Genomic DNA, 23,116 nt, shown 5'->3' with positions numbered 1-23,116 from the left:
GTCAAGGTGGTTGATAATATCAGATCTACTGTGATTTTTTTTTAATCTAGTTGATCTCTCAGTTACTACAGTAGGAACAGTGAACTTCTTCATCAATGATTGTAGATTTATTTTTTCTCTTTAGTTCCCTCATTTTATATTTTTGTATTTTCAAGTTCTGTTTTTAGTTGCATATACATTTCTGATGTGTCTTCGTAATGAAATGACCTGTTTTTCATTATGATATTATGAAATGTTCTTTATCTCTGGTAATACCTTTTATCATGAAATCTTCTTTTCTGATACTAATATAGCTACTCGAGCTTTCTTATGCTTAATTTTTCACGGTATATATTTTTCCATCCTTTTACTTTCAATCTATTTATGTCTTTATTTTGAAACTACATCTCTTATAGACACCGTAAAGTTCAATCTTACTTTTTGATTTACTCTAACAGCCTCTACTTTTTAATAGTTGTTTAGTCCCTTAACATCTAATGTAATTTCTCACATGGTTGGATTCCTCTCTGCCATTTTATTTTCTTTTTGTTCCCTCTTTTACCTCTTAGTTCCCCCTTTCTTGCCTTCTTTTGGATTATTATAATATCTATATTTTACTCCATTATATTTATTTAATGTTTACTATTTTAATATACCTACTTGATGTTTTAGCTCTTTTCTTTAATTTTTATGGTTGCTCTAAAAAATATATATATATATTTGCTTTTGTTATAAATTCTACAAGAAAATGTTATTTTTTGCTTTAAACAGGGCTGTGAGTTTTAAAGAAAGAGAAGAAGAAATATATATTCTTTTATATTTACCCACATAGTCACCATTTCAAATGTCCTTCATTCTTTCCAGTAGATTACAGTTTCCATCTGATGTCATTTTTCTTCAGCCTAAATAACTTCCTATTTTATACAATGCAGTTTTGCTAGTGTTGAATATTCTGTTTTCATCTATATAAAAATATCTTTATTTTCCCTTTAATTTTGAAGGATATTTTCTCTGGCTTTAGAATTCTGGTTGACCAGTATTTTTTCCCTTCAGCACTTTAAAGATGTTACTCCATTGTCTTATCGTGTGGCCTCCATTGTTTGTCATGACAAGTGACTATAATTTGTATTATTGTTCCCTAATATGTAAAGTATCATTTTTTTTTCTCTTGTTGCCCTTAGTGTTTCCTCTTTGTCCTTGATTTTAGCAGTTTTTGATAATGCCCCTAGATGTGGTTGTCTTTGTAGCCTACTTGGAGTTTTCTTAGCTTCTTGTATCTGTAAGTTTATAGGTTCTCTCAATTATTTCTTCATAATTTTTTGCCCCACTCTCTGTCTCTCTTCTTTTCTTTTGGAACTCCAGTTATACATATGTTAGCTTAAATTTATCCACAGGTTTGTTCATTTTCTTCTAGTTTTTTTTCTCTCTGTTCTTCATATTTGATCATTTCTATTGTTCAGACTTCAAGTTTATTGTTCAACCTTATAACACCTCCAGTATTAAGCTGCCCTAGTAAATTTTCCATTTCAAATATTGTATTTCTCAGTTCTAGAATTTCCACTTAGTTTTTTTTTTTTTGTAACAGTTTTCAGTTCTCTGTTGAGATTTCCTATCCACTCAACCTTAAATCCTTGAAAGTATTTATAACTTTTCTAAAATCCCTTTTCTGCTAATTCCAATGGCTTGATTATCTTGGGGGTTAGTTTCTTTTGACTGCTCTTCCTCATGAACTGTGGGTCACATTTCTTGTTTCTTTGCAAGTCAAGTGATTTTTTTTTTGAATAAGCTAATACATGGGAAAGCTCTCTCTCTTTTTTTTTTTTTAATATTTATTTATTTAATTGGTCGTGTCAGGTCTTAGTTGCACAGGCGGGCTCCTTAGTTGCGGCATGCATTTGGGATCTAGTTCCCGGACCAGGGCTCAAACCTGGGCGCCCTGCATTGGGAACACGGAGTCTTAACCACTGCACCACCAGGGAAGTCCCACAAGTCAAGTGATTTTTGATGTATACTGGATGTTTGTGGATGTAAGTTATAGATTTTCTGAATTCTGTTAACTTTACCTGAGGAACATTAGTTGTTTTTTTCCCCTTGTGGGTAGTTAACGTTCTAGACTCAAACTCCAAACTCTGCCTCCTCCACAGTAGGCGACGCTACAATTGCCTGCTTCTTATAGCTTTCCAACTGTTGCTTTTCACGGAGAATCTTGGCTCCTCTCCCGGGTAAGCACACAGAAGTCAACCAAGTATTTGTAGGATCCTCTTCTGTTACTTTCTCACTTCTGCTGGGAGCTCTTCTTTCTCTCGTCCTACCCCCCCTTCCCTCGTCCCCCCCCCCTCCCCCCGTCCCCCCCCCCTCCTGCCGCCAACTCCACTTTCCAGCTTCTCTGTCAGACTCAGACTCTGTCTTTGATTCCTCAAGGCCACAAAGAGGTTGACTTTCTGGGTGAAGTTCTGCCATTTTGTTTCACAAGGATTGAGGCATGCTCTAAGGCAAAAAATAAACCAAAACAAAACCATAAAGCTGCAAATTTAACTCCATGAAATTCACTTCTTTCAGTGATCAACTTTTGTCCTGTTTGTACCTGATTTTTGTTGCTCTTCAGTGCCTTAAAATACTTTATAATTGTTATCTATGGAAGAGTTAATCCAATATAAGCTACTTCACTATTATTAGAAGTGGAACCATTTAGAAATTGGTTTTGTTTTTATCCAGTCTTTTAACTGGCAAGTTTAATCCATATAAGTTCATTGCAGATATTAATATTTTTGTATTTACTCTTGCTATTTCATTCTTAGCTTCCTCTTTTTGCTTCTTCAAATTGTTTTATAAGCTATGTATGGGTTGGCCCCAAAATTCGTGTTTCTGTTCTTTTTGTGGTCACCTTGGCATTTTACCACATTTTTTATATATAACTTAAAGACTAAAGTACAGGTACATGTTGTCTACCTCTATGCAATGTAAAAGGACTCTGGAACACTTCAACTCTGATCCTTTCCCCCAACTTATATGCTGGTATTCTCCAGAATTTTAGTTCTCTGTGTGTGTATATGTGTATGTAATGCACACAAAAATTGTACAAACATCTCACAAAGCAGGTGACCATCTTTCAGGTTAAGAAAAACAATATTGCCAGTGTATTGATTTCCTAGGGCTCCTCAACTAAGTACTACAAACTAGGTGGCTTAAAACAAAAGAAATTGTCTGACAGTTCTAAAGTTTAGACATCTAAGGTCAAGCTGTTGGTAGGGTCGTTGTCGCACACACAGCTTCTGGTTGTTAATGGCAGTTGTAGGCATTCCTTGGCTTTTAGATGCATCCATCCCTCTAATCTCTGCGTCCATCATCATGGAGCCATCTTCTACCTATGAGTCTATCTTCACATAGCATTTTCTTCCAATAAGGACACCAGTCGTATTGAATTAGGGCTCACCCTAGCGACCTCATCTTAACTTGTTTACACCCACAAAGACCCTATTTCCAAATTAGATCACATTCATAGGTACCAGGGGTAAGGACATACCTTTTTTGCCGGGGGGGGCACAATTCAACTCATAACAACTAGTACCCTAGAAGCATCCCCCTCATTTAATTTTAATTAATTAAAATACAAATAGCCACATATAGTTTAGTGGCCATCATATTGGACAGCACAGGCATAGTCTATATTCTTTTGGGTCTGGATGCCTTCAGTCAACATTGTTTTACAGATTCACCTGATTGTTAGCATGTAGCTTTGGTTTGTTCATTTTCAATACCTCTATAATAATTTTACACATATATCACAACTCATGTATTATTTATAGACATTTGGTTGGCTGTTACAAGTAATTCCCACACTTCTGGGAATGTATACTGCGGCGGGGACTTGCTGACATTCAGCTTTAGTAGGTTATGCCAAGTTTTTGTCCAAAGTGGTTGTTCCAATTTCCTTCCAGTACTGAATGTGAGTTCCCGTTGATCTACTGATACATCTTCACTAATCATTGAATTATTGGTCTTTTTAATTTTAGCTAGTGATGGTCATTTCTTTGTGGTTTGAGTTTACATTTTTCTGATGAGTAATGTTTATTGACCATCCTCACATCTTTTGCCAGTGCCTTTCCAGATTTCTTGACAGTTTTCTTTTGGATGATCTTTTTTTTTTTTTTTAATTAATTAATTAATTTATTTATTTTTTGGCTGTGTTGTGTCTTCGTTGCTCTGTGCAGGCTTTCTCTAGTTGTGGCGAGCGGGGGCTAGTCTTTGTTGCAGTGCACAGGCTTCTCATTGCGGTGGCTTCTCTTGTTGCTGAGCACAGGCTCTAGAGCGCAGGCTCAGTAGTTGTGGCGCATGGGCTTAGTTATTCCGCGGCATGTGGAATCTTCCCGGATCAAGGCTCGAATTCGTGTCCCCTGCATTGGCAGGCGGATTCTTAACCACTACGCCACCAGGGAAGCCCTGGATGATCTTTTTATTGATTTTTCTGGGTTGAAAATCTTTTAGTTCTCTCTGGATACAAGCAAGATCTATGTATTGCAAATATTTTCTCTCACTCAATGTCTTGTCTTTTTACTCACTTAATGGTGCTTTTGGTGGAGAAAAGTAATTTTAATACATTCCAAAGTACGATTCTTTTTCATAATGTTTTTTGAATCCTATTTAATAAGGATTATTAATCCTATTTAATGACCTACACTAAGGTCATGAAGGTATTCCCATGTATTATCTTCTAGAAGCTTTGTTGTTTTGCCTTTCACAATTATATAGTTAAATATACAGTAAATCTGAAATGTGTTTTTGTATATTCCATAAGGTAGAGGTAAATTTTAAGGTTTTTTCCATATGGCCTACTAGTTGACCATTTGTTAAGAATATCATCTTTCCCCACCTTTCTGCATCACCACCTTTGTTATCAATCTAGTTTCCATATATGCATGAGTCTGTTTCTGAGTTGTCTATGCTGTTCCTTTTGTGTGTTCATCTGTTCTTACACTGGTACCACACTTTTTTTTTTTTTTTTTTTTTTTTTTTGGCGGTACGCGGGCCTCTCACTGTTGTGGCCTCTTCCGTTGCGGAGCACAGGCTCCGGACACGCAGGCTCAGCGGCCATGGCTCACAGGCCTAGCCGCTCCGCGGCATGTGGGATCTTCCCAGACCGGGGCACGAACCCGTGTCCCCTGCATCTGCCGGCGGACTCTCAACCACTGCGCCACCAGGGAAGCCCCCACGCTCTTAATTACTGTAACTTTGTAATAAGTTTTCATAAAAATAAATCTTGTCACCCTTTTCTGCTTTGCTAAGAGCATCTTGGCTTTTCTGTGCATTTCTTCATCCCTTTGAATTCATCTTAGGGCAACTCACTGACCCAGAATCTAGCTTTAACTTAATGCAGTGTAGAGTAGCTTGTAGTGTTTTAAATTGCCAACTACATAACACTAGTGCCCCAGCTCAGAGGAAGGTGCGGCTGTATCTTAGAAGAATTACCAGTGTCTGTGAACCAAGTAGGCTCTGGGAGACCGTGGACTGGACAGGATGAGATAAATCTGGTGTGAGAAGCTACTGAAGGCCAAGAAACGGACACCTAGTTCCACCCTCTTGGACCTTAGTAGCATCATTCTTGGGAAATGGAAAAAAAGACCTGTGAACACAAGAATGTCAGTCTTGTTCACTGTTGTATTCTGTGCCTGGTATACAGTGGGCATTCAGTAAATATTTGTTCAATGAGTGCATATGTGTATATGCTTCTCAGAGGACATTATATAGCCATGAGTTTGACTCTTTGCTTAGATACTAGAAAGCTTAAAACTAAAATTTTAATAGCCTTTGAGATTTTGCCATTTCATGGTTTTGGCTTTCTATTTCTGCTTTAAGCCTTATATGCATTACCTCAAATCTTTTTGGAAATACATACTCATTTTCCACGTTGAGTCTGGTGATTACCTGTTAGTGATTCCAGAAGTTTGTTGAGTTTCTACGTCCCTAAATGGAAATTACTTACAAGTTTCTTAGCATAATTAAGCTCAGATATATTATAATTCAGTTTGAGATTATATCCAGATTCTCATATTTGAAAATAGTCATATTTTATGATGAAGAAACTGCCAAGTTACCCTCAGTTTCTCCAATTTGTATTTCCTTTCCTTCCTGAAAATACAGATGTAGTTAATGAGACCTACATAAAGCACATCTTTATTAGTTTTCTGCTCTAAATATCAAACTTCTATGTTTTTTAATGCAGATGTGGAATTAGAAGAAGCGATTAGAAGAAGTCTTGAGGAAATGTAATTAAAGATATTACCACACAGCATCAAGTGGCCTTGAAGAGACTCAGGATAATAAATTCTTGAGTTTGTTTTCTAAAGGAGATCAGAAATCTGCTAGTACAAATGTACTTGAAAACTTTTTTTTGCTTTCATATGTTCAAAATCTGATATTGCTTTGTATTTTTGTGCTATTTTGCAAAAATGTATAGAGGAATAGAATACATGGTAATGCAAATACAAATCATGAATTCTAATATAGGTATCATGTTTCCCAGTTAACTTTGAATTCATATATTTAGGTTACAAGAATTAAAAATTAGAAAAGCCCTTGACTATTGTTTATATGTTTCCCAAATAGAATTGGTTCTTTAATTTTATTTGTACAGTACAGATGATTCTAGTTTATTTTTTTAGGAGTGAAAATGAATATAAATAAAGCTGTCATAGCTCACTTTTTCTGTAAATTCTGCTCATGTGGCACTAATATATAATACCTTTGAGATCTTTGATTATTGGGAGAGAGTAATGGAAACTGATCATGGAAAGAGATGAAAAATTTTATCAGCAATGTTCTTTGTGGGTTTCACTCATATGTATATCCCTGCTTTAATTAGAGCTGCATATTGCTGGAATAAAAAAAAATTTTCTTTGAAAATAGTGAAAAGAAACTTTTGCCATTCCTTTTACCTGCTTAGACTTTTTTTTTTTTTTGCGGTACACGGGCCCCTCACTGTTGTGGCCTCTCCCGTTGCGGAGCACAGGCTCCGGACGCGCAGGCTCAGCGGCCATGGCTCACGGGCCCAGCCACTCTGCGGCATGTGGGATCTTCCCGAACCGGGGCACAAACCCGTGTCCCCTGCATCGGCAGGTGGACTCTCAACCACTGCGCCACCAGGGAAACCCCTGCTTAGACTTTTATGTGACTTGTATTATCTACTGTTTAAAGGGAATGATGTAAAAAAATTTGCATAGAATTAGGCATATTTTTAATAATATTAATTCTTTTATATATATTTGTGTAAACATAGTATTCTTCAGAAAATAACGTTGAAAGTTCTACTCAGGAGTAATCTTCCTTAACCCTTTAAAATTTTTATTTCATATGGAGGTATCTTCATTTTAGTTATTCATTAAAATGTTAGTTTCCTACTGTTGGTATTAAATATTTAATTTTTAAATGTTGAGGCCACATTGTGAATAATAAAAAACGTTACCTAATTAGGAGACTAAGAAGGGGTTTGTCGTACAGTCTTTGTGTATATGCTTCAAGTTATTTGACCCAGAAATGTCATCCCTAAAAATTTCGAGTAGTAATTACTTACCAAACTTAAAATTTTCTGTAAATATAAATTTTTCTTTAAGACAGAAAAAAAATATATCATGGCTAGAACTTTGATCTTTCTCTGTAACTAGATAGTTTAGTGTGAAATAGTATTACTGGGTTTTTTTATTATTATTATAAAGTCTTTTCAATCCACATTGGAAACCAATTTGTGTTTTTATTTCTTAAGCTGTCAGTTCTGTCCTACCTGCTTGCATTTTTTTTTAAGTACACATCATAGCTTGAGAATGTACTAGTCATTTTTCCAAAGTGACCACATTGTATTTTTAATTTGCTTGTTAGAGTAGTTAAGGCTTTGGGTGGTAGTCATGGAGCCGGACCTTAAAGACATCTGCAGGAGCTTGCTCAGTAGTGAGGAGCAGAAAGAGTGTTCCAGAAAGAAGAGTGGTCCAGTAGATGTAGGGGAGGTGCCACACACAGGTGGGATGCAGCCTGTGTTCTACTAGGACGCTTGTGTGGTGTCTATGGTCAAGAGTAACTGAGGCTTTTCATATGACAGGAAAGGGATAATTCATCATGATCCTTTAAATAAGGTAACTGGGTTGTTTAATGTTTTAATTAATAATTGTCACTGATTCTATTTCTACTTAATAAGCAATTAAAAATCACTTTTAAATTACTTCATAAGTTGAAGTTAAGTTAGACACAAGGAGGAGAGGTAGTCTGGATGTTACAGAAAGTTATGGGGAATATTATCAAGAGTAAATGTTTCTAACATTGATAGTGATGCTTACCTGTTTGTTTTCATTTTTTATTTTATTGTGATTTTTTTCTTGTAAAAAGTTTTTATTGTGATTCCTTATTTTTATACCTGAATAACAACTTTTGTCAAAGCAATGATGGATAACATATGTTTATTTTAAAAAGGATATGTAGATAATGTACTGATAGTATCTGGTTGGTGGTATCATTGATTGTCTTAAATAAAAATATCTCGGTTAAGAAGCTTTTTTTTTTTCTTTCTGGATGCTTGGTATCCTACCAGACCAGCCCTTTCTCCTACTCCTTGTCCCCCTGACGACCTGGCCCTCCACTCTGGCCTCTCCCAAGAACAAGGTACAGGGACTGCTCTGGACACCCTTGGGCAAGTGCAGCTGGAAGACTCAATCGGCTGGGCCTCAATTTAAAGACTTTTTTTTCCATCATTTTTTTCTTTTAAATTTCTTTGAAACAATTCATTTATTCATTCACTCACGAAGTATTTATTGAGTACTTACTGTATGTCAGCGTGGCTGTTCTAAGCACTTGAGATACACCAGTGAGCGAAACAAAGCCTACACTCCTCTCTGGAGCACAGCTGGGGGAGAGGTGACAAGAGGGGAAGGAAAACAGGGAAGGGGAAGATAGTATGGGGGTGGGGCGGGGCAGGAGTGCTTGCTATTTGTAATAGGGAGGTCAAGGTCCTTCTGGTAAACTTGAGCAAAGACCTGAAGGCCAGGGAGTGAGCCAAGCAAATGTGTATGGGGAGGAGCTGTAGGTGGAGGTGAAAAGTCTGGAAGTGAGCTTGATACATCCATGGAAAAGCAAGAAGGCTAGCATAGGCGAGTGAGCGGGATGAGCTCAGAGAGAAACAGGAGATGGAGTCCTCTGAGGCCTCTTCTGAAGACCTTGGCTTTTACCCATTTCACAAACGAGGGGCCGCTGAAGGTTTCTGAGAAGTGGTGTGGTGCGCCTTATTTAGAAGGATGACTGTAGCTGCTGTGCTAAGCATAGACATGAGAGCAGAAGCAGGAAGACCAGGTAGGAGGGTATCACGGTGATGCAGGAGAGAAGTGATGCTGGCTGAGACCTGAGTAGCGGAGTGGGGACAGGCAAGTGGGAGTAGGCCTGGGTGTTCTCTGAAGGTGGAGCCCACTGGGTCTAGGGTGTGAGAGAAAGAGAGTCCACGTTTCCAAAGCTACGTGATAGACTTTCAGACCATTCACAAAATGTCTAAAGATTCCAGGTGTCATGATAGGACAAAACATTTAATGAGGTCAGATAATCTACAGCAACAGTTTATTAGTATTTAGAGTTCAGAGGAATTGGGATCAAGCCTTAAAGGCCTCATCTCTGTTCAATTATTTCAATGGCTTTGATCTCAGATTAAAGGTTGTGATGCAGCTTTAAACTGTTATTATCTCCATTTCAGGTGTCCTGTACATTCTCATCCTTAGAGGCAGAGAGCTATAATGAGATGGGAGCAAAGCGCAAGTATTTAAGTCGATACATCTTTGTATTCCCAGCCCCATTCCACTCACTGACCTTTATAATGTCTGACCAAGTGGTCTACTGCGTCTTTTCATAACTGGAGATTTAAATAAGTGGGGTGTGAAACGGCCTTAAATAATAATTATTTCACTCAAATTCCAACCAATAACTTTTTTTAAACATGTGTGGGTGCTTTACCAAAATTCCTTTCTTAATCATCTTTTCTTTTGGTACTTAATTTTATTTATTTTGGCCGCCCCCGGTCTTAGTTGTGGCAGGTGGGAATCTTTCTTGCAGCATGCAGACTCTTAGTTGCGGCATGCATGGGGATCTAGTTACCCCACCAGGCGTCAAACCCGGGCCCCCTGCACTGGGATCACGGTCTTACCCACTGGACCACCAGGGAAGTCCCAACCAGTAACTTTTTAATACAAAAGAAAGTCATTAAAAATGACTTCATGAGAGCGGGTGTAAAAAAAAGAGGTTCAGCTTGCTCCGTACATCTATCAGCTTCAGTTGTGGCCTCCAGGCTCCTTGTTCTCATCTCGGGAAAGTGCCCAGAGCCGCGGCCGCGGTTGCATGAAGGGCCCTTTCCACCCCAGCACAGCCCAAGCCCGCTCCCCTTGGAGCCCCTGCGGGGCGGGGCCGGGGGCGCGGGCTCCGCCTCGGGCGGTGTTCGGGGCGGAGACGCGTCCCCGCGCCCAGAAAGGCCTCCCCGCCGCGCCGCCCTCGAGGCCGCCCGCGCCGGACAGAGCAGCGGCCGGCTCTCGTGCACCCGCGCCCGTTTCCCGGTTCCCCGGTTCGCGGGCGGCGTGTCAGAGGAGGCGGGTGGAGCGCGGGGAAGGCAGTGATCTCGGGCCGCCCGCCGGACGCCGATGGCTCAGGCGAGGATCAGCGCCAAGGCCAACGAGGGCCGCTTCTGCCGCTCCTCGTCCATGGCCGACCGCTCCAGCCGCCTGCTGGAGAGCCTGGACCAGCTGGAGCTCAGGTGCGCGGGCCGGCCCTCCGAGCCTGCGGAGGGCGCGCGGGGACCGAGAGCAGGGAGCGCGCGGGCAGCGGGGAGCGGCTGGCAGGGGAGCTGGGCTGACCCGGGCCCCGCGGAGGGCCGCGCTGGGTCGGCGGGTCCCCTCACGGGAGCGGCCGTGTTCTGGGTCAGCGGCCCCGCACGCTCCGGCGGCCACGCTCCTTCGCGGCTCCAGATCCGAGCGCCGGAAGCGTGAGAACCGAGAAGGGAAAGTTACGGGTACGTTACTCGACATGGGAGCTGTGACACTGCCCGTCCGCAGAGCTTCTGGAACGTTCCGTGTGGGGGCCAGGTGTTTCCGGCCCAGTCTTTTCCCATAGTGTATTTCTAGGACAGGCAGCAGTTTAGTGGTCACCGTTGTGAATGATTGATCTCTTTGCAAAATATAAAAATCCATCTGATCCCCTCCTACTTTCAGCCCGGGTGTGTGTGTGGGGGTGGGGGGGGCTCCTTCTCCAGGTCGCCGGTCACACCTTCCAAATGCTGGTCACTGGCCTGAGAACACAAGTCAGTTTTCCCTTCTTAACTAATGACGGTGTTACTAAGTAATCAGTGTGCCCATTGCGATAAACACGTGCAAGATGAGAGCCTGAGTTGTTCTATTGGGGGAAGTTGGGGGGGGGCGGTTCCGGCGCTGAGGTCCCAGGAATGTGACTTTAGAGAAGGGCCCGCGCACTCAGGCGCACATTTGGGTGGCAGGTTACTGCTGACCAGGAGCAGATGTCTCCCTTAATGGTTTGAGTGTTTTTCTGAGTTTGGGAAGATGCAGGAATGTGTTCCTAAGATTTTTCCTGAAAATCTCTGAGTGCCTGTTCTGCTGGTTTTCCCAGAGCTCTGAGTGCCTCATTCCTGCTCTTCTCCTGAATTCTTTCCAGGCTGTGCTGTCAATTCCTGTAGAACCGGGCACCACGGGCACTCCTTAGTGGCAAATGTAGTGGCTGGCTTGTATGGAATTCCTAAATAATTTCTAAGAAATTTGGGAAATACTTTTTTTCCTTTAACAGTGAATGAAAACTTGTATGTACTTCCTGTAACTGTTTATGTCACTAAAGTTACTGTGTAAGTTGTGTGCAAGTGTAGTTACAGGAAAATCATATTGAGGCGCCCACAACTCCCTGAAACCACAAGGAATTTTTTTCGCATAGTTTTCGCCAGGTTCTGGGTGAGCAAGGGAGTACGTAAGACAAAAATTTTAAGAAGCATTGCATATATGTCTTTATCTCCCTGGATTAATATACCAAAACAAGGGGTCTGTTTGCCAATAAAGTACATTAATAACCAAGTGAATGATTTATTAATATATATGTTTAAATTGTCATTTATTATATACATCTTTATTATTATTATCATCATGGGAAGAAACGATGTCTTCTCAGAAAATAAGTTCTCCACCACCATGATTTCATGGAGAGTAATAGAGGGGTCCTGCTTGGAATGAGGCAGATGGAACTAGCTGAACCCAGATGGAACAAAACTAGAGCCCCTGAGTGTCCCTGGGAAGATTATGATTTCTTTTTATGTAGCAGCGAAACAAGTGCCTCAGCGTCTCCTCCGGTCTTTAGAACTTTGAGGGCATGTTCTCAACCATTTCAGGGGTCTCTCTCCCCTAGTTAGAGGGAAAGGATGTTTTCTTAAAGGAACAGGTGGATGCTGCCCCCTCCTTTCTTCAAGCTGATTCACTTTCCTCAAACTTGGTGCCTCACATAGGGTAGGTACAGAAGCAGTCAAGTACTCATCTTTAAAAGGAAGCCTCTGGTTTTGAATATTATTCCAGTGCTTCATTAATGTAAAGTGAATTCTGATTACCGTGTGCAAGTGATTAAATAATAACTTGCTGAATTAACCCTTGAGCTAAGAAAGATTAATATGTGTCTAATTATTCATTTTAGGGCCTTTTCTAGTAATTTTAGACTTTTGTGAGCTTTGTTTCTTCCTTTTAAAAAAAATGATGCCGGGCTTCCCTGGTGGCGCAGTGGTTAAGAATCTGCCTGCCAATGCAGGGGACATGGGTTCGAGCCCTGGTCCAGGAAGATCCCACATGCCGTGGAGCAGCTAATCCTGTATGCCACAACTACTGAAGCCTGTGCACCTAGAGCCCATGCTCTGCAACAGGAGAAGCCACCGCAATGAGAAGCCCGTGCACCGTAATGAAGAGTAGCCCCCACTTGCCACAACTAGAGAAAGCCTGTGCACAGCAACAAAGACCCAACACAACCAAATAAATAAATAAATAAATAAAATTTAAAAAAAAGAAACTGTTGATAGAATCATGCCTATAAGATCAAGTTTAAAAAGAAAATGTAACATTCATGTGTTCTTATCTAATAGTTTAATTTCATATTGAGGATGGCAGGGTACTAAGTAGGGTGAAAATTACAGGCTGTACCTAGAAGCTGGTGTTTACTGTTCCCCACTGTACTAGTTTTTTCAATTGTGGCAGAACTTTTTCCATATGAAACTGAAAATAGAATTATGCTCACTGCTTTATGACCTGCCTTGTGAACTGATGTCCATGGTGTTTAAAGTGCTTTCAGGTGTTTGGCAGCATCTGACAAATCATTAAAGAAACTCCATTTGTTTCTAATATGTTAGCATGACATTAGCCTTTCTTTTTTGACGCCGGCTCACCTCCTTTTTTGCTTCCTCCTAAAAAGGTGATGCCTTTCTCTCCCGGTTTTCATGACCAAATGGTGTCTGATTTTTCCATTCATCAGTGGCTCTAAACACTTTGCTTATGATTGTTACTAATTTAACAGTGATCATAATTCATAAATGATACCCATTAACAGTTATTTAGTTAATGGGCGCTGACTCTGCAGGCCCCGTGCCTTTGTGGAAATTACCGTCACCTCTGTTCTTCAGGCAGGAAATTGAGGCTTGAGAAGTTAAATGACTCGTCCAAGGTCACACAGCTGGAACCCAGGAAGACTGGCTGTAGAGCTTAATACTTTGTGCCTGAATTTTCTTAGAGTTAAGTATGTCATATTTCAAAAATGTAGGAATAGTATATGATTTTACTGAAAGGTGAAAATTCCACTTAGATTGGTGTCCCTGAGTCCCTGATCTCAGGGACTATTGAACACCTGCTGTGTGCAGGGTGTTGAGCGGCCCCTGAAGGCTCTGGATGGTGGTGAAGATGCTTGGGACGTGGGGTGTGGAGAACAGCCAAGGGGAACGACAGGACTGGGAGACTAGCTGTTCACAGATGTCCCCAAACTCGTCCTATTGTGGCTCCCTCCCCCGCCATCAGCCAGTCACCATGGCTTCCATGGCAGCCAAGGAATGAAGGATGGGGCAAGGGCGGATGTGGTCATTTAGCTGACAGTTTCACTGCACCAACGTCCCAGGAGCCACAAGACAAGATGGCACCATAGTTAATATTGTATAAAAGCCTGTAATTTAAAAGATCACTTCTTGTAGACATTGTCATGTGAACCTTCCAAAACCCTCTGAGGCAGGAGGAGGACATATGTTCCCTCCTTTAGAAGCGAGCGAATCCAGTCCAGAGGGACTGAGTGGCCAGTCTGAGGCCATCCTGCTCATGAGTAGCTCCTGACACTAAAGCATAGACCCTTTTTTACACCAGAGTGTCTCAGTAGTGAATGTAATTTATCATTTTGGTGATGATTAGGGAGCCCTTCAAAATCTTAACCTTGCCTAAAATATAAGTGATCTTTGTAGTATTTTCTTCTTCCCCTCCCCTCTCCTCCCGTCCCCTCCCCTCTCCTCTCCATGTTGGGTCTTGTTGCTGTGCGCGGGCTTCTTGTTGCGGTGGCTTCTCTAGTTGCGGAGCACAGGCTCTAGGCACGCGGGCTCAACAGTTGTGGCTCGCGGGCTTAATTGTTCCGCGGCATGTGGGATCTTCCCGAACCAGGGCTCGAACCCGTGTCTCCTGCATTGGAGACCACTGCGCCACCAGGGAAGTACCTGTAGTATTCTTTTTTTTTTTTTTTCTTTTTTTTTTTGCGGTACGCGGGCCTCTCACTGTTGTGGCCTCTCCCGTTGCGGAGCACAGGCTCCGGACGCGCAGCCTCAGCAGCCATGGCTCACGGGCCCAGCCGCTCCACGGCATGTGGGATCTTCCCGGACCAGGGCTCGAACCCGTGTCCCCTGCATCGGCAGGCGGACTCTCAACCACTGCGCCACCAGGGAAGCCCTCTGTAGTATTCTTTTGATACAAGAATTTTGAATAAGAAACAGGACTATGATTTTAAGAACCTGTTTTAGAAGTAATTTCTTTGAAATAAGTCCATTTGCCATTTCCCCTTTTGATGAAAGCACAATTCTTGTTATTTACAAGCCTGAGTTCATAATGGAAGCATGTAATAACGACCAGGAAGCTAGCGTTCAAGGCACCAGTTCTGGGCATGGACTGCATGCAGTGGTCCCTCAGTGTCTGCAGGGATTGGTTCCAGGGCCCGTGGGGTACCAGAAGCCACAGATGCTCAAATCTTTTCTATAAAATGGTGTCGGAGTTGGCCATCCGTATCCACGGGTACTGCATCTCTATTAACTCATAGCTTGTTTAGTCAGTGCTGTCAGTCACTGTGTTAAACTCTTTACCTGCTTTACTTCATTCAGTCACACCATCTCATGATCCCCGTTTTGTAAATGAGGAAATTGAGGCAAAGAGAATGTAAGTAACTACTCGAGGTCACTCAGCTGGTAAGTGGCAGCAGCTCTAGCTTGAGCGGCAGGACTGAGGCCCTTGCAGTCCCCGCACGTGGCACAGAGCACATGCCGGGGTGGCTGGCTGGGAGACCACCTCCCAGCACCTTGTCTCTTGGTCCCCAGGCTTCGATCTCTGGGCCCCGGGGACCAGCCGAGGATGCGTGCGCTCCACATTTGTCCTCGCGGGAACATTCTGAGCACAGGTTCTCTCTGTTAAAGCTTAGTTGTGATTTCATGCAGAGAGCTTTCCAGGAGCGCAGCCCAGGCCAGCCTTGCCATGAGGATCAGTTCTTTCCCAATTTGGACATGTAGCTCTTACAGGATCTGCTGGTAAAACCAGAGCTGCCCCCCTCTGCCAAGGAGTGTTGTCAAGTGATGTGTTAACGTGAAGGATAAAGTGAGTTGGTCCAACACGCCTCTGAACAGAGTTCCAGGAGAAATCATAGAAGGGCAGGTGGGAAATATTTGAAGGTTTAATGGCTAACAGTTTTCTAGAACTAATGTAGACAAAAAGATGTGTATATGAATTGAATTTAAGGAGACCAATAGCTGATAAATATGACTTAAGCAAACTAAGTAGAGATGCAGGTTCAGCTTTTTAAAAGAAAAAACTAAGCATGTGATGTCCATACACTAGACAGATATAGTATTGACGGCCTCAAGGGAGGGGAAGGAGGAAGCTGCTAAGGAAACAGTTCCTGCCAGAAGGACTGGGTTTTGAAAAAGGATCACTCAGTAGACGTGGGCCAGGGATAAAGAATGTTCAGGAAGCGGGGGACAGAAGATGAAAGGGCCAAGATGCCAAAAAACCCCTGGGAATTTTTACATCCTGAAGAATGAAATTTTACCTTTGCTATGAAATGAAAAAGGTTTACATAAAATCATATATAAGAAGTTCTATAAAAGATGAAATCTGTTTTTCACAGGGAAAATGCCCTGGCAATTTCTAGCCTTGTGGGGGGAAAAAAAAAAGTTCCATCTAATTGCCTCTATATTTGGTCTCATTTAATGACAAAATATCTTCTTTATTTGACAGATTTATTATATTTTTTCTAGAGTGTCTCCTTTCAAACGATTTTCTTGTTAACAACTTCATGAACTTACTAGTATAACTTATTATCATAAATGGAGCATTCTTCTTTAGAGTAACAATTCTCTTTATCATCTTACATTTGAATATAAACTCAGGAGTGCTGGAAAATTAATCTCTTCTTTCAGCAGCATCTCATTTACCAATCAAATGACTCATCTGTGCCATTTAAATACTAGAGTCACGTTTGTGTTTTTGCACAAATGTTTCATGTTAGTGACAACCTGACCCATTTTCATGTGTCCCGGGCCCTGAGAGTCTGCTCATGTGAAATGTGTAAGCACATAATGAATGGGGCTGGAAGGCAGCCTGATGCTGTGTGTTTACTGTTTTATAGAATATTGGTTTTGATTGTTTTCCAGCCAAATTTGTCACATAAGATTCTTACGAGCTCTTTGCTTCTACTGGCTCTTATAAACACAGAATCCAACAATGTATTTAGTATCTTGAGAATCGAGACCCTGTGACTGTACAGTGTGTCGGTGCTATTTTGGGGGATAACAGGTGGGTGCCTGTAGGGGAAAAGGCGTGTGTGTGGTTGGGGTGAGGGCCTCTTCATGTGGCAGGAACACATGCTAGAACACGTGCCCAGGAAGACAGAAGGGATTAGATCTCCTTGTGATCCGTGTTTCCAAGAGCATCTGAGTACTGGAGGTAGGCCTGTCACTATTTATTTTGCAACACTTGGCAACTTATTTAGTTGTGGTGTAATAAAAAAAACGAGAAAGTGCCCTGGAAACAGCACTTTAAACACACAGGACTTTGTTTTGTTTTCTTTCGCTCTCATAATTTCACAGCCTCGTTCTTTAGTCACTGGTTGTGTTCGTGTGTCTGTGTAGTAAGTGCATGTGTGTATAGCTGCGGGGTTATCAGGGCTTTACACCAAAAACCTACAGAAGCATTCTCTTTAAATTCGGGAAAAGACAAAGATGCCGTCTCTTAGCGCCACTGTTTAATATCGCACAGGAGGAGTTTAGTCAGTGCTATTTAAGAAAGAAAAATTGGAGCTGATAGGATTGAAAAGGAAGAGATGAGAATTTTCGTTTTTTGTAGATGAAATGATCATCAATCCAGAAGAACTAACAGAAATTAAAAAACCATTAAAAATGAATAAGTGTAAATGAAGGTTGCCAGTTATGACGTGAACCTACCAAAAACAGCATTTCTCTAATCAACAATAGCCAACTATAAAATGTAGTATATATGTAAATATATTATTCACAACAGTAACAATATCCAAAATATTCAAAACACTTAAAAGAGTCTGTAAGACTACCATCAAGAATACTTCAAAACTCTAATAAAGAACGGAGAGGAGGTTCTGGATGAAGGAGACACCCTTAGAGGAACTGACAGTGTTCTAAAGGTGTCTAATTTATTCCAGTTTTTTGAGAAACCCAATAAACTTACTTTAGAGTCTATGGAGGAATAAAAGTCGAAATAGCTATGTTATTTTTAAAGATTAGAGGACTGGGGACTTCCCTAGTGGTGCAGTGGTTAAGAATCTGCCTGCCAATGCAGGGAACACGGGTTTGAGCCCTAGCACGGGAAGATCCCATGTGCCGCGGAGCAACTAAGCCCGTGCACCACAACTACTGAGCCTGCGCTCTAGAACCCATGAGCCACAACTACTGAGCCCATGTGCCACAACTACTGAAGCCCACACACCTGCAGCCTGTGCTCCGCAACAAGAAGCCACCGCAATGAGAAGTCTGCGCACCACAAGGAAGAGTAGCCCCCGCTCACCACAACTAGAGAAGGCCCACGCTCAGCAATGAAGACCCAACGCAGTCAAAAATTAAAAAAAAAAAAAAAGATTAGAGGACTGGTCTACCAGATACTAAGGCATATCACAAACAAAGCTGGTGCTATTTTTAAGAAATGGGTGTTGGTGTAAGAACAGTCAAAATACTACTGGATGGAATAGAGATTTCAGAGGCAATCTACAAATCATTGAGGGAAAGATGGATTTGGGGTGCATAATGTTGGGGAAAATGATTAAATCCTTACCTAACCATATACAGAGGTGGATTCTAGATGAATTAAGACATAAGTATGAGAAAAGTGAAACAAGTTAATAGAAGGAGATGTAGGAAAGTATGTCCTGACCTAGGGATGGGAGGACCCTGAAACAAAACTTCACAGCATGAGCTAAGGCAAAACAAAACCAAGAAAAGATGGATCTTTTTACTTTTCACTGCAAAATAAGGCTCTCTGTTCAGTGAAGGACCTCCCAGACACAGATCATATAGGGTGGGATGGGAGAAGATGGTCACAGTGTCTGTCACCAAATCACCAAGAGGAGAGTAACCCCAGTTTAAAAAAGAAAAAGTAGGCAAAGGTTGTGAACAAGCTCACAAGGATACAAAGAGATGTCCAAAATTATTAGCAATGAAAGAAATGCAGATTAAGTACTGACATATCACTTGTTAGCCTGGCAACAGATGGTTAGAAAGTTGGGAGATGCTGAGTGCTGGTAGGGCTGTCGGGACACAGGGACTCGAGGTCCGGCCATTCTGGAGAACAATCCAGGGTGGAGTCAGATGACAGTCCACACACCCTGTGTCTCAGCAGTTCCACGCTGGGATGGATCCTCTTATCAGGGCCATAAAGGGAAGGGTAATTGTGGACGGGTTGTGAGCAGAAGCTGGGGGACAGGGCGTGTCTCCGCTGGGCCAGGGAGGGCAGATCAGGTGAGGGACACAGGAACCTGGTGATTCTAAGTATGCTGCTGAGTGAAGAAAGAAACAGTGAGATATAAATAAATTGAAAATAGACAAGTACATGAGTGCAGATTTTTTTGGTAAAAACGAATACAAATCGATAAACACTAAATAGAATGAGTGCCCTGTGAGCGGAGAGGAAACTGGGAGCCACAGGGCAAGTGGATTAAAAAGAAAACAATTACAGAATAAAAAATAGAAAGGAGTAAGGAGTTTTTGGGAAGTGTTCCTAATCGTCGTTACACCTGAGCTGGACTGAGCAGTGGAGAGATGAGGAAGACGCGGCTTCCCTCCAGTAACTGTCCTGTCCCCCGCACTCCGCAGGGTGGAGGCTCTTCGGGAAGCGGCCACGGCTGTGGAGCAGGAGAAGGAGGTCCTCCTGGAGATGATCCACAGCATCCAGAACAGCCAGGACATGCGGCAGATCAGCGACGGTGAGGGCCCCTCCCGGGGCCGGGGGGGCGGCGGGGGTGCCGCAGAGCTGCTCCTCCAGCCCAGCAGAGACAGCCGGGCAGGATGTGACAGCAGAGGAAACGGGCACAAGGTCGGCAGCAGAGAAGACAAAAGGAGATGAATGGAGGTGTAACGTATAGAGGGGAAGGGGAGAAAGGCAGAGAAAACAGATTATGGACCCACTGAACCCCGTTCCACAGGAGGGCCGGGTGGCCTGTGATGCTCTGCACCAGTGGGCGGTGCTCCTCCTAACCGGGCTCCCCTGGGGCCGCACAGGACCGGCCTCTGGGCCAAGCAGCTGGTGCGGTTAAGTGTGCATCCCGGCCCAGACCCACACTGTCACACATCCTCAGAGGGGTCAAGATCTAGTGTGTCTCTTCACTGTCCTGGCCATAGAGCAGTGAATTGGGAAGGAGGTTACAGAGCAGGACAGGTTGCTGATTTCCATCTAAATAGTGAAGTGATAACCCAGCACCCTCTTCATACTGGCCAAGACTCAGACTACTGGCCTAAATTAGTCTGGAGGGGATGAAGTCAGTGCCTCATTTTCAGGCCAGCTTTTCCTCCCGTGTCATGGCTTTTTTCAGCCAGAATCGGGGCATTGTATTGATACACACACAGAATGTGAGGCCCCAAAATATGCCTCTCTGGCCTAAGGATTATTCCGAACTGGATATTTTTGAGAAACTGCAGACACAGGAGGAGGAGCTCTGAAAACAGTAGAAGTCACTGTTTTGTAAGGGAAATTTATATTTACATTTTGTAAAGGAAATCATTTGTAAGGGTGTCTCCCTTTCTACCAGGAAGAGGAGGATGACAAAACTACAAGAAACCTTCACCAGTGGAGAAGGCACCTACTGAATCTACATAAGAACCTTACCTTTGTCTATCGTGCCTTTTCTGGGAACCTCCAGAACTTGCCTTCCTCCGTCCTCACCTTCTCTAGCTGAGGGTATTTTGGGTGGAGGCTGGGCCATCTCAGGGGGTTACTCGTTTCCCTGGGGATCTCCCATGTATATACATGGGGTATACATGTCAATAAGCTTCTGGGTTTTTTTCTTGTTAATCTGTCTTATTACAGGAGGGTCTCAGCCAAAAGCTCAGAAAGGTAAAGGGAAAGTTATCTCCCTCCTCTAATGCACATCCTCACGTAGATCCAGGGCATCCAGTCTCCTGCTCTAACCAGCACAAAGCCCCAGTTACAGACGCACGCCTGCCCCAGCTTCTGCAGACGTGACAACCGCAGAATCATCTGGCGTCCAATCTGATACTCTTTATAAATTAATCTTATTGCTGTAGTTTTAACGTGTATCTTTAAGAAATTCATAGGTGCTCACAGGATAGATTCAGCCACACAAAAATACCTTAGTGTTCTTGACATAGATGTGTGTATGTCTCATATTGATTGATATTTCAAACTTTTCATGATTAGGAGAAAGAGAAGAATTAAATCTGACTGCAAACCGTCTGATGGGACGAACCCTGACTGTGGAAGTTTCAGTAGAAACAATTAGGAACCCCCAGCAGCAGGAGTCCCTCAAGCACGCCACCAGGGTCATTGACGAGGTGGTCAGTAAGTTTCTGGATGATCTGGGAAACGCCAAGAGTCACCTGATGTCGCTGTACAGCGCATGTTCCTCTGAGGTGCCTGCGGGGCCGGTGGATCAGAAGTTCCAGTCCATCGTGATTGGCTGTGCTCTCGAGGATCAGAAGAAAATTAAGAGAAGACTAGAGACCCTGCTTAGGAACATTGAAAACTCTGACAAGGCCATCAAGCTGCTGGAGCATTCTAAAGGGGCTGCTTCCAAAACCCTGCTACAAAACACTGAAAGCAGATTCAACTAGTGTTCCAACCTAAGAGCCCTTATAAATAATCACATAAAAATGATAACGTACTATCTTAAGTGATAACTAGTTCTGTTTGTTAGACAGATAACTAGTTCAGTGTTGTTAGTTTGTGAATAACAATTAAAACTAGAAATATTTTGATTACCTTTCTAAAAGTTTTTAGATTGAATTTTTGTCTTGTACTAGGATCTAGCACCTCCTATATATATATATATATTTTACTATTCTGTGGATGAACACTTAGTATGTGGGGGAAATAAGAGCTCAGCTAGGGGTAAAAGCATCATGGTTCTCTCCTGGGCTTTGTCTGCAAAGACACACGGGCACACACTGACCACGCATCTGCTGTGAGCCAAGCAGTGAGCTTCGAATTATGGAAGGGAACCTTCCCTGTGTCTTCTCTTTCATTCAGCAGGTTTTTTAGACATCTATATCAAATTATTTTGAACTTAAACATTTATGCATCTCATAATATGAATGTACTTCTTGATAATACGTGAAAACATGACATAAAATGTGAGAAACTTCACCTCTAATTTTACCACTCTGAACTGTATATGGTATATCCACTTCATCTTTTTCCAAATGCATCATTTCTTTAAATTTTTAATCATTACAGAAATATAATGTTGTAACTTGCCTTTAAAAATTAAATACTCTTTTAAAGTCTGCTTTTAATTCTCAACTTAAGAACCTCTATTCCATGTAGTTGTACAATTTACCCATTCCCCTTACTGGACATTTAGGTTGTTTCCAGTTTGTTGCTTATTACTGCAACATATTTGTGTACGTAGAGCTTTTTCCTTCTTTCGTTTGTTTTTGATTTTCTTTGTATAAATCCCCAGCAATCGGTTTTACTTGGTCAAAGGGTATATACATTTCCATGGCCTGATATGTTTCCAAAGTTTTTTTGTATAAGAGTTATATCAATTTATACTGTCTTCAATAATTAAAAAGTTGCTGTTTCACTGAGAGCTTTTCAGCATTATTTTTTTCTAATATTAAATATGAAATACCTTAATTTAGATTGCATTTTGTTCACTAACAAGGTTGACCAGTGTATTGATTATTCTTTTATCTGTGATAAATGCAGCAACTATAGAACACTTTTATTTGTTCAAAATAACTAGTGCTATTGATATACAAAAACTTTAGCTTCCCCAAATACTACTTCAGATTGAATATATCAGATTCAATTTTCATTAAAAGATAGGTATTCTTTCACACTGCAAGAAAAAAAACAGTCAAGCTGCAGATGATTGGTTTTATATATTTATATGTCTCTTCATAAAAAGCAATTACAATCTGAGGACATTCATGATAGTTTTGATGCCAGCCCAAGTTCACCTTATTTAAATCTATTCTTTCGTGGGAAACATTAATTCTCACTGATAACTGGTAAAAGCCTCTTGATTTATCAGACTAATTTGCTATCATTAGGTTCACTGTGAGATAGAAGATTTTCTTTTTGTGCCATCTTTTTCTTTATCAGCTTTTTGAAAATTCAGCAGACAACCAAGTTTTTCTCACGTTCCCAAAGACCATCAGCAT

The 23,116-nt window shown here is 41.8% G+C and overlaps 2 protein-coding genes across 3 annotated transcripts in view; both read left to right on the top strand.

Moving 5' to 3' along the window:
* ZNF451 (zinc finger protein 451) overlaps positions 1-8,511 on the top strand; it is a 123,256-nt gene extending 114,745 nt beyond the window's left edge. For both annotated transcript variants that reach the window (XM_049715478.1, XM_004267781.4), the window contains exon 15: positions 6,200-8,511. In XM_049715478.1, the coding sequence (XP_049571435.1) occupies positions 6,200-6,246 (47 nt within the window). In that variant the 3' untranslated portion in view covers positions 6,247-8,511. The remainder of the gene's footprint in view (positions 1-6,199) is intronic.
* Positions 8,512-10,455: 1,944 nt separating this feature from the next.
* On the top strand, positions 10,456-22,537 carry BAG2 (BAG cochaperone 2). The gene is made up of 3 exons (XM_004267783.3): positions 10,456-10,744; positions 19,589-19,698; positions 21,150-22,537. Exons 1-3 carry the CDS (start codon positions 10,632-10,634, stop codon positions 21,560-21,562), a joined length of 636 nt encoding a protein of 211 aa, XP_004267831.1. The 5' UTR covers positions 10,456-10,631; the 3' UTR covers positions 21,563-22,537.
* Positions 22,538-23,116: the final 579 nt, after the last annotated feature.

Source organism: Orcinus orca, chromosome 10 (assembly GCF_937001465.1).
Source record: "Orcinus orca chromosome 10, mOrcOrc1.1, whole genome shotgun sequence".
NCBI classification, from domain to species: Eukaryota; Metazoa; Chordata; class Mammalia; order Artiodactyla; family Delphinidae; genus Orcinus; species Orcinus orca.
Note: the sequence above shows the minus strand (reverse complement) of the source record. Positions and strands in the feature narration are given on the sequence as shown.

Coding starts and splice junctions, on each gene's coding strand:
- BAG2 (XM_004267783.3), top strand. CDS start 10,632: ATGGCTCAGGCGAGGATCAGCGCCAAGGCCAACGAGGGCCGCTTCTGC. Junction 10,745..19,588: donor CTGGACCAGCTGGAGCTCAG/GTGCGCGGGCCG, acceptor CGCACTCCGCAG/GGTGGAGGCTCTTCGGGAAG. Junction 19,699..21,149: donor CATGCGGCAGATCAGCGACG/GTGAGGGCCCCT, acceptor TTTCATGATTAG/GAGAAAGAGAAGAATTAAAT.